Source organism: Rissa tridactyla, chromosome 19 (genome assembly GCF_028500815.1).
Source record: "Rissa tridactyla isolate bRisTri1 chromosome 19, bRisTri1.patW.cur.20221130, whole genome shotgun sequence".
Lineage (NCBI taxonomy): Eukaryota > Metazoa > Chordata > Aves > Charadriiformes > Laridae > Rissa > Rissa tridactyla.
Window position 1 is genome coordinate 6,226,633 of NC_071484.1, and position 17,749 is coordinate 6,244,381.

Consider the following 17,749-nt stretch of genomic DNA (forward strand, 5'->3'; position numbering starts at 1 on the left):
CCCTTACCGGCCTCCGCCGCCCCCGGAGGGTAGGGGGAAAGCCTCGGCCCGGCGGGAGCTCCAGGGCGGGCAAACCGCCTCCCTTTGGAAAACCGGTCCCGCTGCCGGCAGGCTGGGGAAGGGCGGCGGCGGCGTGGCGAAAGTGCGGAGCGCATCGCGCAGGCGCCGTCCTCGCCGCCGCCCCGGCCTGGAGGGGAACAAAGGGAGCGCGGCCGGAGCTGGAGCGGGTGAGTCGGGGCGGCCCGTCCGGCCTGGCCCCGCCGCGGTGGGGCGGGCAGGCCCCGGAGCACGCCGCGGCCCCGGGAGCGGCCTAAGCTGGAGGAGTGTGAGGGGGCAGGCCCCGGTCCCCGGGCCTGTTCGCGGAGTGGGGCTGTGCGGCGGGGTGAGGGGCTGCCGTGCGCGGGGAGCGGTGGAGGGGGGGTCTCCGGTAGGGAGCGGTGGGGCGCCCGGGCCTCGCCGTGCAGGGGGGGCTCGGTGGGGCTGAGGGACCCCCATGGCGGGGGGCGCAGCGCAGCGGGGCCCGCTCCCCTGCCAGCGCCTCGGGGGCTCCGGGCTGAAGAGTTCGTACGAGTCCGAAGCCAAGCACGGTATTAACCGGGAATTAATTGCAAAAGGAGCCCCGACTTCTGTTGCGACTTCATTGGAGTTTTTTGAAGAGAAAAGCTGAAAAAATATTGCTTTGTTATAGTGCTTCTTCCATACGCACTGATGGGCCTATAGAATCACCGAATGGTTTGGGCTGGAAGGGACCTTTAAAGGCCATCGAGTCCCATCCCCTGCCATCAGCAGGGACATCTCCAACCCGACCAGGTCGCTCAGAGCCCCGTCCAACCTGGCCTGGGATGTTTCCAGGGATGGGGCATCTCCCACCTCCCTGGGCAGCCTGGGCCAGGGGCTCACCACCCCCAGCGTAAAACATTTCTTCCTTAGGTCTAGTCTAAATCTTCCCTCTTTTAGTTTAAAACCATCACCCCCTGCCCCCTCGCAACAGGCCCTCCTAAAAAGTTTGTCCCCATCTTTCTTGTAAGCCTCCTTTAAGTACTGAAAGGCTTTTTGCTAAAACATTAAACGTGCTCACCTCCCGTGGCCTGTGGTGCTGCTTCTGTCATGCAGGTGATCATTTTTTTTGTATCGTGCAGAGATACTATTTGATTTGGTCATGTATACATCAGTACCAGTTTACTGGAAGAGTCAGCATAAAATAATGATGTATATTATTTTTATTTCTTAAAGGAAATAAAATATATACTTAAAACCTTTAATATGAAGATGACGTAAAGCTGAGTGTTGTTTCACAGCTCTTTAAGGCCAGATTCCTTGGAAAGTATATTCGTTGTTCAAAGAGATAACACTTCATTTTTTAGAAACTCTTTTGTCTTTATTTCAAGATTGTCGAACCTTTTGGTAATCAATGGTAACTATAATAATTGAAGTTTCAAAGATCTAGCGAAGCAAAGGCATAATACTTAATAGCATGATATTCTTTTGTCTTTCAGAAGTACAAATATAATGTCAGGTGGCTGAAAATTTGCCTATCAAAATGTCAAGTAAGTTTTCAGATTTTTCTTCCTTTAACTTCAATTAAAGATCTGGTTCAGCGGAACCTGTTTGTGAGATAATCCCATTATTCCTTGCATTAAAAGGAATGATATGAAGCGTAGTTGTTTCTGACCAAACTCTTGGCCTCAGATCTTGCTGTGGCTGATTTCTGGCATATTATTTTCATAGGAAATCCAAACATCCCAGCTTCTCCTAAATCCAGTTTCACTGCATTTTGCTTACCCTCTTTTTAATTAATGTGCATATAAATGGATTTCATAGTCTTCAGTCTTATGCCTAAATAAAAGGATAGCAATATAGCAGTGGTGTGGTCTTAAAATTTTTTTCTCTTGTGTTCTTTGCTTTACTCTCTTCAGTGGCAAAATGCAAAGTCTGTGAGAGTAGGATTTCTGTGTCGTTTTTGTAAATCACGTAAAAACGCTTGCCACAGCACATGCCTTACAAAGAATTCGTTCAAATTTTCAAGAAAGAAAAAAATTGCTTACATTTATATCTTAACAGAAAGGCCATCTTATGCCCCACCTCCTACCCCAGCTCCTGCAACCGTAAGTATAGTGTTTTTTCTCATTAACACAAAGCTGGTAATACAGCCTTTAATAACTTACCAGAGCAATAATTATGGAGTTGCATCACTCTCCTGTATCAGAAGCACAAACTAGTTATATTTCATTATTAACATGATATGCACTGTTTAAATTAATCTCATTGGGTTTTTTAAGCAGTTTGTGAAAGAGAAGCTGAATAAACTTGTTTCACCTTTAAGGCTAGATCCTGCAGATACTTAATTTTCTGTAAGCAGTCAGTTGGTCTAAAATTATTCACAGTGACTTGCAACAGTATACTGGAATACTTAAGAACAAGCTGATAGATTTAATTCTAAAACTTCCCACTCAACTTGTGCCCAAATCATGGGCAAACAGTGCATTTTCTTATGTTTCTGTTGTACCTAGCTGATTTTCAGTGGAATGCACAAGTATGCAAAATTCTGTTACATTAGGTCAGAATAATGAAATACTCATGACACCAGACTTATTCAAATTTCTTGCAGTTACTGGTATTTTGGAGTCTATGGAATAAGAAATATTTTACTTTCTAGTAAAATGGTATGGCATGGCACTGAGGGAAACATGAGCAGCAGCTTTGAGTCACGTCCAGTTGCATTCGTGCAAATACCAGTAAGCTGTGGTCAGGAAAGCATTTGAAAGCAAACGCGCCTCTTCTGCCGCGTTCACATTTCGAAATAGCTTGTGTTTTAGGAGTGACATACTCACATGAGAAAATACAAATCTTTTGTACAGAAGAATGAGCAAAGATGCTATAGTGACATTTTTTTACCAAAGAAAATTTGAAAACTGTTATCCAGTTGAGTGTCCCTCATCTCTGCATCTGGGATGAAAATTGCAGGATGGGATTTAGACGAAATGTGATCCTTCAAATTTATTGTGCCATACTTTACATTTAAAGAGGCTTGAAAATTATATAATGTGTAAATATAAGTTATGTTCTTATAAATTTACATAAATAAAACTTTCTTTGCATAGTTTGTTCAGAGTTTTCATTTTGCACACAACTTAATAGATTTGTGCCAGTATTAGAAGGAACACGATGGCATCCGCTCGTACAACTGGATCCCGGCATCGAGATCTGTGCATAGATACGTGTGATTCCTTTGGGACATGGCATGGATACAGATGTTGTTAAACGGTGTATATTGATGTGCTACATTCTTTAGTCAAGTTAAAAGTCTTCAGAAGGGTACATGAAACAAATGCCAAAACTGCAAGTAGGACGTGTGTTACCTGTCTTTCAAGCATCTTCTGTATGACTTGTATTTTATACAGTCCTTGAGATGACGGTCTGTGCTCTGTTAACGGAAGCCCTAAAAATAATCTTGCTTGTTCTTCCACAGCCAGTTCCAGTTACTACAGTCAACAAAATTCCAGTAGTTCTCATAACTGCAGTATTGTAGCCGAAGTAAAAATTCTCAATGTAATGCAAGGTAGTTCCCTTGTAACATTTAAATCCTGTCTTGCAGAAATAAAGAATTAAGCAGACGGAGATTACAATTGCCATCTGATTTTATTGAAGAGGTGTAGTTCAACATATTCAAAACCTGTTATGGTAATACGGAAAACTACAGTAAAATGGCGTCTTATTAAATAGTGAATGTGTATGTCATGCTCACAGGCATACAGACTGAGGAAATGTCAGCTGCTGCGACTGAGTTTAAAAAGTTTGGTAATAAAATGTATATCTGAAGGCTGACTGTTTAAGGATAATTTTACTCTGTATGTTTAGAAATAAACTAACTGCAGTGTGTCTACACATACTTGTAAACTTCACAAGTTAATGTAGTTTAGCTTGTAGGTTATTCTTGTTCAGTGTTTGTATTTGTCATGTCTTGGTTCTTGGAGTCCTGAACCAAGTTGTAGAGTTTTTGTAGCCGTAATCTAGAATAGATCCAGTCAGCAAATCACTTTAAAAGACTATTGGAGTATGTTTCTTACTAGGGCCAAAGTGCTACTAAAGAGTGGGACACTGTGCGGATGACGCTTAAATGTCTAGAAACGCTGCAGGATATGATGAATCCTAATGGAATGATAGGACCACCACAGTCAGGAGTTGCTCACAATTGCTATTAAATAGTTGATGTGTTTTTTTCCAACCAAAATTTGATTGGGAAGTGGGGGATAATGGAAAAAGGCAGGAGAGAGATTTACGTGGGAGGGGAATGCAGTGAACCTTATGATCTGTCATTGTATGTAGATGATGAGTAAGAAGGGATTGTAAAGAAATTAGATTCTTCTCTACATTACTGAGGTGAGAACGAATCCATCCGCTTTCAAGAATGAATGAAGATGTATTGATTAACTTCTTAAATTGTCTCGGATTCAGTGATGTGCTAAGATGAGTTTCTAGTTTCTAACTTGTAGATCTTACTGCAGGGGTTCCTCAGCTCTGTCAGTCTGCAGCTACCTCATAACAGAAGGATCCCTCTGAATTGTTTTCTCTCCCAGCTTTCCAGTCCTGGTCCCATAAAATATTTAAATTTTGCAAACCACCAGGAAAGTCTTCAGATACCGGTAGCGGTGCACAGATGGTGCTTTGAAAGATTTCATTCCCCGGCTCCCCGTTTATTGACAGTATAATGTTTGTTGGAAAGGCAGAATGATGGGAAGAAAAGCAGACAGGGATTTCATTGGTATCGTCAATGTTGATACTGGGGATTTCTGCCCGGTCACCGTGTGCTGTGTTGCCTTGTAAGCTCAACTCTTTGGGTATAAGAGTCTTTCTGAATTACTTAGTGGCTTATGCTGGAAAATTTCATTAGCTGTGAGCTGGATGTATAGAATACTTGTTTAAATGAGTTACACACTTAATAGAAATAAAATCACCAACTTCAGACAAATCTGTAGTGACACATTTGTTTAAAAATCCTCTTTCCTTAATAGGTTTATACTGGAGTAAGTTTTGTGTGTTGAGAAGATACCAACTGCTACACCTCATTTGCTTGTTTAAATTCTGGTTGCTTTTGCATGCCATATTGCAGTTCATTTTCATTTCTGTGTTTTCCTCGTTTGAGCTCATTTCTCATTCGTGTTTTTGTCTCATTTGTTTCCATCAGCAAATGCCCAGCACACCAGGGTTTGTGGGATACAATCCATACAGCCATCTGGCCTACAACAACTACAGGCTGGGAGGGAACCCGGGCACCAACAGCCGGGTCACGGTAGGAGAATCAACTATTACATCATCCGGCAAACAACAGGAATTGACCAGAAATGGCTTTAGAGTTAGGTTCTTCTGAGTCTTGGCTGCTACCACTTCTTGATAAAAACAAAGAATTACTTCTGATTCTTATTCCCCACCCCTACCCCCCTTCCCTTTCACTCTGAAACCTTTTGCAGGAAAATGGACTTCTCAGCAGAGAGAAAAATGTGGTAACCGTGTATGATGCAGAACTCCAAAAAGACAGACTTGGTGGTCTTCAGTGACCGCTGCATGCTTAGGGAGAAGTTCTATAGCATGGGTACAAACTCTTGGAGGGAGGGAAGTACTCTCTTTATTGAGGTTTATTGGCACAAAAATAAGGAAGAACATTTTGCAAACTGGAGATCGTTGATAGTGGTTGCATCATACAATTGAGCCATGCAAGAGATGCAAGCTTTTATTTTTCTTTCCAGTCTTAGTCTGGCAACAGCTGCAAAGTCCCAAGTTCGGAAATGATTTTTTCAACAAAAGTGTGGTGGTAATAAAATAGAATCCTTTCAGATCGTATGTACTCTGTCAGTGTGTGGAAAATGGATGTTACATTCATTTTTCATGGAGTGAACAAAGTGAGATGGAGTCAAGTGACAAGAGAGGTGACAGCTTCTTTCAAATACAGATAAAGTCCTGAGCGTTGGATGCAGTTAGGGAACAAAAATAGACTGTGGAAGTGTAACATTTTCATAAGTAACGCAACAGAAATAGAGTAAATCCCTGACTTTTTTTTTTTAAGTTCCTGTAATTCTCATAACTTTAAGGTTTTTCACGTAAAACTTTCTACCTCAAAACATCTGACTAGTTTGGAACGTGATATAAAGATTTCTCAGAGAATAAATATATGGCGCTTTTAATGAAGTGTACTCTTTTTATGCCTCTCTCATATAAACCTTCTTTCAGACTTCATATCTGAAGTTTATCTGGTTTGTTAAAACGTTTACAAAAAAGACCTTCCCCGTACAAGCTGGAACTTGACTGAAAGTACTATCTGAACATATACTTTTTTCCTTTTACAAGAATAAGTTAGGTTTTGTCTGAGAACTTTCATTGTTTCTGTATGTCATAAGCATATACAGCCTTCTCTGCCATGCATATATCAATATATGTATGGTGTCTTTAAATTCCTGTTAATTTAAAAGCATTAAACAATTTCCGTTAATGTTTTTCAAATCCATCTGTATGTGTATATATGTATACATTTTGGTAATGCATATACCTCATGTACATTATTTATATCTATACACAATTCTGTACGCATTGTTTCATAGAGCTCCATAAATTCAGCGAAACAAAAAACAACAGGAGGAAAAATTGGAAAGCCGAACGCTGACCATGAGCCAAGTATTTGCTTATCTATGGCCATAGTCCTGAACAATCTTGAAACCGCTTATATTCTCATGAGAATGCTCCCACTTAACATAACAGAACTCCTCGCATGTGTGAGTGCTTGAAGAGTGGAGGTTTCCAGAGCCTGCAGGTGGCGGGGGCTGCAGTGTCGCGCTGGTTTAGGAGAGAACCCTGTCGGGCGCGCTGCAGACCGAGGGGACAAGAGGGGATGCAGCAACAGCTAGTGCTCAGCGTCCTTTTGTTCAGGGCGAGCGATGTGCTTGGCAGCGTACAAAGCTAAAGGAGGAAGAGGGCACGGAAGGATATTACAGGCTAATTTGGACAATTAAGTACAGCTTAGATACAAATAATGCGCACATTGACAGATCAGTTGCATAGGGTTGTTTTCTTCTTACAATGAGTAGTTTAATTGGCTCCAAATTACCACCGACATATTTTGCAGACAAATACATTGCTAAAATGATCTGAAAATGAAAATACGTCCTGATAACTTTGTGATCTGAAACTTTCTCCTTATCTTTTTTCACCTGTACAGTAGCCACAGTAAATTTGTCAAAACAGGTACAATAAATTGCTCATCAGAAGTGAGAAAAACAACCTGCTGGGATGGGTGTTTCCTTGTAAATTTCTAAGCTGCGTATTTCAGTTTTAAGAATATGGAGTCCCTTTGAAGATTTATCTAGTTACTATTTTGTAAACTTAGAGATAAAAGGACAAACTTAAATTGGAAAAACATGACTGTGAGGACCAGCTCTAGTTAGTACCTGTTCACAGTTTGGGTAATTTTTTGGTGATGTTGCTTGCTTCTCTTGGTGGGTGTGTGTGGTTGGTTTGTGTTAACCGCACAAGAACGCGTGTTTTCCAAAACTAGTGTGTATAGAAACTGTCCAGCGATCACATTAACGAATGGATTTATTCGGTTCTTTTATAGGCTTCCTCTGGTATTACCATTCCAAAGCCCCCCAAACCCCCAGACAAGCCCCTGATGCCCTACATGAGGTACAGCCGGAAGGTGGGTATACGGTGTCAAACAAGTAATAATAAAAGTTAGCGTTCTTATGTGCTAACAATTAATTGCTGTTATCTTAGTTTCAGCTTCTAAACTTTTACTTCTAACAGCCTGCACATTCTTTTAAGGGAATTGTAAAGTACAGATGCATTGCCCTTCAGAACAAAGGCAGCAGTAGTCTGTTCATACAGTTGCCAGTTTCTGGGGGGAAAAGTTTTCTCTAAAATGATAATTACTACCACTGTCTCTGCTGACAAGGATCCACCCTGCCACAATCAGAAGTTCCTGTGACTTACTGACAGAACTTTTTTTATATAAAGGAAGTATTCCTTGCGGTATACTGGGCTTGGTACAGTGCTGTAGCTGGACTGAAGAGTAGCAATGAGTGGACTTTGCATGTTCTCCTTCACCACCCTAGCCTGTGGCAACGTTTGCTTCGCTGTTCTCTGAACTGTTTGACAGAAAGTAGGAGAGAGACTCTTGTGGAGTCTGAAATCTGATGGGGCATGGGGAGGGCATGTCAGCCTGTCTGAAGCGGGTGAGCCAGAAGGAATTTCTTCCACTTCTGGTAAAGTATCTTTACCAGCATGTCTGTCTTAGGCAAAAAACCATCAACAAAAAAAAAAAAAAAAGTCAAGTGGCGCAGCAAGAAATAACACTGGCAGCTCTCCTCTTTTTTTTTTTTTTTTTTTTCCCTATAAAGTTAGAAACTTTTTTGGTGGAGTCAGAACTTGTTGGAACTCAAAATTGATCAGCAAGACTGAAAAATATTTTGAAATGTTACATTCTGATCTGAAAAGCTCAGTGCTCTTTATCGTAATCTACTGCTGGATGTGTTTACTCAGTAGCATTTTTTTTTTTCCCAGAGATGCAGCGATGTGCATTTAAGAAGAGAATTAAGAGGGTTAAAGGCAATATTCTCATGAAACCAAAGCCATTTCAGCAATTGCCTGTTTCAGTAGATGGCTTCCTACTGACTTCCTGCCCCAGAAAATAATCGAGATAGTTTAGCCAGACTCATTCCTAACTTAATCCTGTTTTTCGTGGTGATTCCAGAAAGAACACTGAGATGACAATATAAAATGTTTAATTTGGAAGTATTTAGATATCATTAGTAAAGCTCCAGCTGTTTCTGTTAAGGTCTGGGACCAAGTGAAGGCGTCCAATCCTGATTTGAAGTTATGGGAAATTGGCAAGATTATTGGAGGAATGTGGCGAGATCTCACTGATGAAGAGAAGCAAGAGTATTTGAATGAATATGAAGCCGAAAAGGTAAATGGAAGAAATCTGGGATGTTTATTACAGCTGATTCTTCTAGGAACTGGTCTGAGAAGAAAAATTCATCTTACCCATGCAGTGGTGTATGAGGCATTCACGAGACCCCTGTATGTAACTTAAATGGAAGTATGTCCTGACACGTCTTTTAGATTTTTTTTTAAATAACTGTACATCAACTGTGACTGGTCAGTTTTTAGACCTAATTCAAAATGAAGTATTTATAATTGAGTGTCGATTTTAACTGTTTAATGAATGGATTTGATTGTACAACATCAGTATTGAAAAGATTGTCTCAACACCAAAATCCTCTTTCAAAACTGGTGCTCTGCAACTACTGCTGTTGTCATGAACGGGTTCGTAAAAGACTTCCAGTCACGTAGGGTTTGGTTTTCATGGTGTAACCCGGTGTAACTCCACGCAATGGCGTAGTGTTTTGTTTCTTAATAGAAAAATGGTACCACTTTTAGGGTTTTCTTGTGGTTTGGTTATATTGATCTTAATGGCAAAAGGTGACAGCCGCCTCGTGTCTAGGCTGGTAAGTGTTGAGGACGTTACAAGACTCGTATTGTGGTCCTGCCTAAGGTACAGAGGGAAGATTGTCCAGCTGCTGTGTTGTGCTTCAACCTGCCAGGCATCTGAGGCTGCGTATAACCTGGTCAAATCTAAGCTGGTTTTATTCTGAGTCAATAGAGAAGCACTTCAAAGCCGGATGCTCTTAGTTGAAAAAAAAAATAATCAAGGAATTCTATTTTTTAACTTGGCAATGATGTTTAGATTGTAAGCTCCTTGGGGCAGGGGCCATCTTGTTTATATTTTTACAGCGCCTAGGGAGAAGTATTCCAGTCCTAATCATAAAACAAGACATTTAGGTACTTTTAACAATATTGTAGATTATATCTCATTTTTCATTGGGAATCTCTCTTGGCAAATTTTAATAATGAGATTAAAGAAAGCAATTCAAAGGGAAAAATACTTCAAAGATGGTGAAAATAGTGATGCAGTCCTGCTGCCAGGAGGAGACAGTAGTCTGGCTGCGGCATTCTGTGTCATCCCAGTGCAGGGATGGATCAAAGAACGGAAAAATCGTAAGTTATTTTGAAAACTGTTCCATGACGTACTGGAATAAGCAAAGAGAAGAAATCAGAATCAAAGATCTAGTTAGAACTCCAGAGAATTACTGAGAATATTCTGACTCATTTTTTTTAATCTCACCAAAGATTGTCTGATCATAAATGGCTTGTGCTGAGGCGTTTGATTTTTAAATCTTTAAAAACAAAGCTATCGTAAGACACTGAGGTGTTAAAACTGAAATGTACCTGAAAGCCCAGCTAGTCTTTTTAAAACACGAACGACTACGGAAGAAGTTCTAATTCGTAAAAAGAAAGACTGAGAGAATATGGTCGTTTGTGCATCAGCCAGATGATTCAAAATAGCTTTGTCTGTGTAACTACAATTTGAGTTAATGCAGGCTGCAGTTATGGCGCGTCTGAAATCGTCCAATGGTGCAATCAAACGATATTGGTCACGTTTCAGATAGAGTACAATGAGTCCATGAAGGCCTACCATAACTCTCCTGCCTACCTTGCCTACATCAACGCAAAAAGTCGTGCGGAGGCTGCGTTGGAAGAAGAAAGCCGACAAAGGCAGTCGCGCATGGAGAAAGGTGAACCCTACATGAGCATACAGCCCGCGGAGGATCCCGATGGTAAGCACAGAGGGATTTGTGTGCACGTCCGGTGAGACAGTCTCGTTACAGGACCGACCGTATAAACGGATGCCAGATGTGGAAAACTACCAGTGTACGACCTTCACGGTGCTTAACGTGACTTCCTTTCTGTTTTGGTACCTTTAATACGGATTTTCATTATCGTGTTTTATTTCGCGCAGCTAACAGCTGACCACGTCGTTTCCAAAAGCTAAGGTGGCAAGCCAGCGGCAAAAGTTACTCCAGCCCTTAATTAGTTATGTGTGAAGTCACGCTTACAGTTCAAACCAACGGAGTCTGCTTAAAGCTCTGTAACGGCTTTAACATACGCATTATAAAAGGCTTAGATGCCTGATTTAATCCAGCTTGAATGGAATTTTGTGCGTTATTACCAGAAGTACATAATTCTGACAGGCAGAGCTGGGGTGTGATTAAGAGCACCTGAACTTTTGAATGTGCTCCACAACTGTCATTTGAGATTGTTTAGAAAATAAGTTACCCTTGCCGTTGACAAGTTGATGAGAAAATTCTGAAAGTTTATTTGACTGCGAGGAAATGCACCCCACCCTGTGGGAAAACTCAGCCTCATACACCTAATGTCTACTTTTAAATCCACAACCAAATTCTTGTTGAAACCTGAGGGTGAAAAATGTACTCAGTTACGCCCTTTTTTTTTCCCCCCTTGTAAAAGAATACCCTTGAGATAAAGCTCACGGCAAACGGCGCTTTCCTCAGTGTGAGGTAACTGCCGAATTCATGTAAATACATTTCGTGTTCCAGTAGCTGGCATTTTGGGACTTCCAATTCTGCTCTGTGCTACCAGGGCCAAGCGATCTCGGCCTGAACCAGCCGCACCGGGCGCTCGGCTGCAGCTGTTTTCATCTGGGACAAAAGCGTTGCTTCTGCCCCATCCTCCATGTCACTAGGATCAAGAATTTTTAGTCTAAAAGGAACCTTATTAAGAGGACAAAGGCACACCTTTAAGGGGACCAGTTTGCTTAATACGTCTTTGTCTCTTGTGAATCTTGTCTTCCCACTGTTTGCTTCATTTCGTCCGATACCTCAGTGAGAAACTGAACGTAACGCTTTGAAGTAAGGGAGACAGAAACTCATTACACTGGTTATCTTCTTTGGTAGTAATTTCTGGCATGATAGGTCAGCATTCTCCTGGAGACTTCTGTGAGCACTTGGAGAGTAACCTCCGTTAGGAAGGCTTGATGTAAAATAAATTCAACTTCTGGACTTTCCTACATGACATCCTTCTGGAAGATAATTCATACTTGTTTCTTAACTGATTTCAACACTCAACTAAATATGAATTATACTCACAGAAGTTTGTTCTAAGTTTGTTTCGTCTTAATGCTATTTAATTACTCTGCTTTAAATTCTAATAGTTGGACTTGAATTTTTTTGAGTCTGTTTTGTAAATAGGTTCTTGATCCCAAAACTGCAGACTGTGTTTTCATTTTTATGATGTTGAAAGGTTTTGCCTGCTTTCCTTCAAGAAGTACAGAAAAAATAGGAAGACTTCTGTCTGCCGTGGGCTGGAAGCTTTTGAGTGCTGCCAGATACAGGAAAACACATTATTTTGTTCTGTTTTGTAGCATCAAATTGACTTTTAAAATGAGTACCTAGTACAATCCCTAATGCTGTAGTTCATGTTAAATTCTGTCAAGGTTTGGTATCTTGCCATAAATCGGAAGCCCTTCTAATTTGATCGGAGAGGAAAAAAAAATTCTTGACCTGAAATATTCTTAGATCTTTGTAGTTAATCCTCTAGATGCACGTCGAACAAGGCAGTTCAGTTCCTCTGGGGCTTCCTTTAGTTTCTGTTCTCTGCAAGAAGATCATAAGGAGACCAGCACTTGACCGATGTGCTTCTGGTGCTTCTCTACATTTTCTCCTCAAGTGGATTTTGGTTTTTTGGGTCACTGTTCTTTAGAGAACTGCGTTTACTATAATTAAATATTGGATACTTTTGTTACGTTACCGTGAATTTCAGTGATGAGTCAACATGGGTCACTGCTTCATGCTCTCATTCCTCAGCGTTTCACAAAAAATAAGTCCTTTTGATCTGTGCTGCAAAGCGCATTTATAGAGCAGTCACTCTCCTGTTGGTACCTTGCACTGGATATTGTTCTGGTAACGATTAATCTGGAATGATTTTTGTATTCGGTGTATTAATAGTTTCTCTTACTCTGGAAACGTGGAAAGCAACACAGTAAATAACTAGGTCAATCCAAATTTCAGACGTGGGAAACACGTGTAAAATCAGAGCTGTTACAGCTGTGCCAGGGTAAAACGTGTTCAGTCCTCACCTTGTCTTTTTTTCTGATTACTGAATGTTCTGTATTTGTTTGTGTGAACTTTGTGACACGACAGCAACTGGCGTTAAGCTTTTTATTTTGTTTTTAATTAGCGGTAATGTGGGCACAGTGTCATTAGACCTGGTACTCATTTTGTGGAATTAAAACAGTTACACTTAAAACTCTTGTTTCAGATTACGACGATGGGTTTTCTATGAAGCACACGGCCACAGCTCGTTTCCAAAGAAACCATCGTCTCATCAGTGAGATCCTGAGTGAAAGTGTGGTGCCCGACGTCCGCTCCGTTGTCACCACAGCTAGAATGCAAGTTCTTAAACGCCAGGTTCAATCCTTAATGGTTCATCAGGTAAAGAGAAATGATACGAAGGCAGCTAAAACATAATGGTGTTGGGCTGTACTCCAAGTCTCAGATCATTTAATCATCTACGTGACTATTCTTGTTGGGTGTCAACGTTCTGTACGCTCAAATAGCTGATCTCTGGGTTTTCAGAGGTGAAGGAGACTTCACCTTCTGTGCACTTTTGCTATTGAGAATCATGTTAAACTGTATTTTGTTCTTTAAGATATCTTAAGTATTAATTCCATAGCTCTTCGTTATTATAGTGTGAGTCTTCTGTTTAATAGGCACTGGCAGAGTTGTGACTTTTGAGTAGCTTATGACACACAATCTTGTTTGTAATGATTCTTTATTACAGTAAATCCTCCCTATTGTAATATTTTTTCATTGCAAGTTAAACGCATACAAGGAAATCTAGTGAGGTCACGCGTGGACGTTTCACCTTGCTTCGGGCATAAGCCTGTATTTTCCAAACGTGCACGTTAACAAAAGAACCCCATCAGAATAGCCAGCGTGTGTGTGGGTGAAGAAAGCAGAGACCGGAATCGGATAGAGATTTGTTGCTTTTTTTAATTAACAATAGAGATTTGTTGCTTTTTTTAATTAACAAAAGACGACTCGGGGGGTGGATGGGGTTGCTGTCCCTCCTTTCCTTTGAATTGTATTTCTCCATTAGGGAATGTCGCTGGTGGGGGGTGTATACGCCCATGCGGTGTATAACGCATACATTTCCTGCTGGAGGATTCGTCTCGAGTCCACGCTGGTTTCCATTGCCAATGCGCCTCGCCGGTCCTGAGTGACCGCATAGACCCATTTAGTGTTCACACTTTTTAATAGGAACTTCCGAGCTATTGGGCATTAGATCAAGGAAGGCATAAGGATGTTTATATATTGTACGGGCAGAATTTAAAATACTGGTCTAAATATTCTTGTACGTAGCTGTAAACTTTGTGCAGTTCTTCACATGACCGCGTAGTAAGGTTTTTACCGTTTATTTCATTTCCAGCGTAAACTAGAAGCTGAGCTTCTGCAAATTGAAGAGCGTCACCAGGAAAAGAAGAGGAAGTTTCTGGAAAGCACAGAATCCTTTAACAACGAGCTTAAAAGGGTACAACTCTCACTTTTCTCCACTTACTCTGAGGAATCTGCTAGTTACCCATTTGTACGAGTGCTCCGCCAGCTCCTCTTTAGTTCTGATCCAGTGAGGTGTAACTACACGACTGACTTCAGCATCCATGGCGGGGGGAGTTAGAAAACACGCAGCGCTTTTATTCTTTCGTGCTCCTTCAGTGACCTTTAGTGGTGACATCCAGCCAGTACAGTTTAAAACTGCTTTCGGGCTTGACGGGGTCGAGTTCGCTAGCGAGTGGCTCAGGGAAGGTGGCCTGAAGCCGCTGCGCAGAACATACAGCTCTGTCCCTGGCCGCCTTCAGATAATAAGGTTTAGGTTGTTCCTTTATCCCCTTTTTTCTGTTCCTGTTAATTTCCTTATATCTCCTTCCCTAGTTACCGAAGCTTTTAATATAAACTGTCAAATCAAAAGAATTACGCTGCAGATAGAAATATCGAACTCGTAATTGGGTTTTACTGATGTTTTATTTTTCAGTGTAACCGAGGTAGTAAAAGAGCTTTTTCTTTTTTTTTTTCCAACTGCTAGTTATGCAGTTTGAAGGTGGAAGTGGACATGGAAAAAATTGCAGCTGAGATTGCTCAGGCTGAGGAACAGGCTCGCAAGAGGCAGGAGGAACGGGAAAAAGAAGCAGCGGAGCAAGCCGAACGCAGTCAGAATAACGTAGCGGCTGAGGAAGACCAGGCAGCTAACAAGACAGAGGAGAAGAAAGAAGAGGAGAGTGCTCCGATGGAGACAGGTAACTGCGTTTGAGACCAGCTTCAGGGTCCGCGAAGGATCAGCATTAAAGTGCCTCTGTAGAGGCTCAGCGTAGCCAGGGGTGCCTTGTGTTCTTGCTGCAAGAAGCAAGAAAAGCTTCAGAAGAACAACATTCAGAATGGTTACCTTCATCTTGGGGAACACAGGCGTTTGCTTTCTTCTCACTAAATTGCTCCTTTTTTAAAGGGGAAGAGGTTAAGGTGCCACAAAGGCCTGTGTAATGCTTTGTGTGTCATGTACCAAGGGAAAAGGGCATTGCTTTCTAAACCTAACTCTCCTTCTAGACATTTCCCTGTCCCGGTACCAGACAGAACTGACACTTCTTTCTGTGCTGCTCTTACAAGCTGATTTGGAGGCTTTTTTGTGTTCTGTACAGTGACATGAGAAAATATTGTTGTACTTCAGAGTATCAGTGGCCGATATCTCAGGGAGTTACTGCCGTAACAGCACGAGCGTAAGGGAAAGGGACTGGGGAGTCTGAATGCCAGTGCTTCTGCTTTAACAGGGCACGAGGCTTTGCTGTGGCTGGACTTCGAGGTCAGGCAGCTGCAGGTGCCTCTGGGGACACCGTGTGGCAGCACCGCTGAGCACCGAGAGGTCTTTCAGAGCCGTGCCCGTTCCTGCACACTCTAAGGGACAGAAATAACTGCTGTGGAATACTCGGATTTATTACAGATCCTGTTTCTTCCTAAATTCCAACTGTACAACCTAAATAAATGTATTGGCATGTAAATGACACTGAGAAATATCTTATTACAGAAGAGCCTCACCCGGAAGAGAGCACAGAAAACCAGCAGAACGGTGAAGAAGGAACATCTACCCCAGAGGATAAGGAGAGTGGCCAAGAAGGGGTCGACAGCACTGCAGAGGAGGGGACCAGTGACAGCAACACTGGGTCAGAGAGCAATAGCGCGACAGTGGAAGAGCCTCCCGCAGACCCCATCACTGAGGATAGCGAGAAGAAAGAATAAACATTGACTTACTTCATGTGTCTCTTTTTAATGAAGTACTGTTTTGATTTCAAAATGTGCTACACGGCTTTTGTATCTTCCTTGCCTGTATCACTTGTCTCCACGGGGTACCGGGGTTTAAGTCACCGTGCTGATAATGTGACGTGTTATTAAAGGGGCCTGTGGGGGCAAAGGGTCTCTTAGAATGGACAGAAAAGAAAACCTCGTGTCTGAACAATGTGGAGAGGTACTTACTATTGCTTGGGGTTTCTTCCCTAGATAGCGCTGGGTTTGGGTTTTAGATTAGAAATCGGGCCTTCTCCCTTTCTTCTGGTGACGTGACCCCAGAGGACCCCAGTCTTCCTCAAGGGCCCGTGTTGGTCTGTGCTGAGGCGGGGCGAGACGTGCATCACCGCCCCTGCGGCGCTGCCAGCAGCCAGGGTGGGCTGCGGGGACGGGGCACGGCTGAGAAACGGGGTCAGAATGTTACTGAGGCACCCGAAAGCTGACGTTAGTGTAGAGCAGAGACGCGATGCCTGGGCTGGGTATAACCTGGAGCATTTCCCTCACCTACCAAAACCAGAAAAGCTCACGGCAGCCCCGCGTGTGCTCCCGCTGCTGGCCAGTTCTTGCCAGTTTGACGTCTACTGCAGCTGCCCAGTTCTTTGCTTTTAAAGAAAGCTTTCAGTGCCCGTGGGCACTGCTCCTAAATAAGGCTTAAAGACTTGATCTTAGGGGGGTTTTTGGTGTAATTTTTGTAGAGTAGCTCTTCTATAGGGCTGGAAACGCGCTCCTGTTCTGCATGCAACGTTTCAGGAGCTCCATTTCCAGGGGACTGATAATAGTCTCGAAGTAAATGACATATCTTAGGGGTTTTTTTCTGGGATGCAGGATTATTTTCAACAACAGTCTTTGCTTTTCTTTACCAATTAACTCCTTTACTCGCTACTAAGATACCCTGGTGTGGCCTCAGCCGGAGATACGGCAAAGTACGGAGCAGGGGAGCTTTTAAACACGTACGTGTTCTCTGAGCAGCCACTCGCTAATATGGCACAAATGCTAAAAAACAGTAGTTTTGCTTGGCGTGAGCTTTCAAAACCCCTGGGAGCTCTATAAATGTACTGAAAATGCCCCATTTTGCCCTATATGAGCAGAAGCCCTACTGATGAAAAATATACACCCAATTGCAACAACAGATACAAGCCGTTCCGTGACTTTACAACTGAAGAGAACACATGATGCGTATGCTTCAATGAACTAGGATGTTTTTATGGAATAGTGGGTATATCGGATGGTAATGTTTTTTAAATCCTTTTGGTCTTTTTTTTTTTAAATAGGCTAAAGACAATAAAATGCAACATGTTTGGGTTTTTTAAACTTACAGCGGTCTGTTCTCGTCTTTGGAGGTAACGCCTGTGTGTCTTTCTTTGATTTAGGGCTTTCATCAGCCCTTCCCCATCCTCAGCCCAGAGGAGAGTTAAAACCAGGGGATTCCTTAGGGAAATGCACTATGGACTGAAAGGTGGGGGAGAAGGAAGATGCGAAGGATCGATGAATTCCTGCGGACGGGGATACAGCTCGCC

The 17,749-nt window shown here is 42.3% G+C and overlaps 1 protein-coding gene across 5 annotated transcripts; it reads left to right on the plus strand.

The window, feature by feature from the left end:
* Positions 1-73: 73 nt before the first annotated feature.
* SMARCE1 (SWI/SNF related, matrix associated, actin dependent regulator of chromatin, subfamily e, member 1) lies at positions 74-17,547 on the plus strand. Of its 5 annotated transcripts, none has more exons than XM_054224068.1 (12): positions 74-227; positions 1,497-1,547; positions 2,062-2,105; positions 3,596-3,681; positions 5,186-5,353; positions 7,604-7,684; positions 8,822-8,953; positions 10,493-10,664; positions 13,165-13,337; positions 14,335-14,436; positions 14,986-15,196; positions 15,976-17,547. In XM_054224068.1, the coding sequence occupies exons 4-12, from the start codon at positions 3,679-3,681 to the stop codon at positions 16,185-16,187; spliced, it is 1,254 nt and encodes a 417-aa protein (XP_054080043.1). In that variant the 5' UTR covers positions 74-227; positions 1,497-1,547; positions 2,062-2,105; positions 3,596-3,678; the 3' UTR covers positions 16,188-17,547. The 5 variants fall into 5 exon arrangements, with proteins under 5 accessions (XP_054080043.1, XP_054080041.1, XP_054080045.1 ...); XM_054224070.1 differs by having other exon boundaries at positions 75-227; positions 5,186-5,290; XM_054224066.1 differs by lacking the exon at positions 3,596-3,681.
* Positions 17,548-17,749: the final 202 nt, after the last annotated feature.

Bases quoted from the DNA above. Each gene is read 5' to 3' on its own strand.
- SMARCE1 (XM_054224066.1), top strand. The intron at 7,685-8,821 runs GTGGGTATACGG...GTTTCTGTTAAG, and splicing joins ACATGAGGTACAGCCGGAAG to GTCTGGGACCAAGTGAAGGC. The intron at 13,338-14,334 runs GTAAAGAGAAAT...TTTCATTTCCAG, and splicing joins AATCCTTAATGGTTCATCAG to CGTAAACTAGAAGCTGAGCT.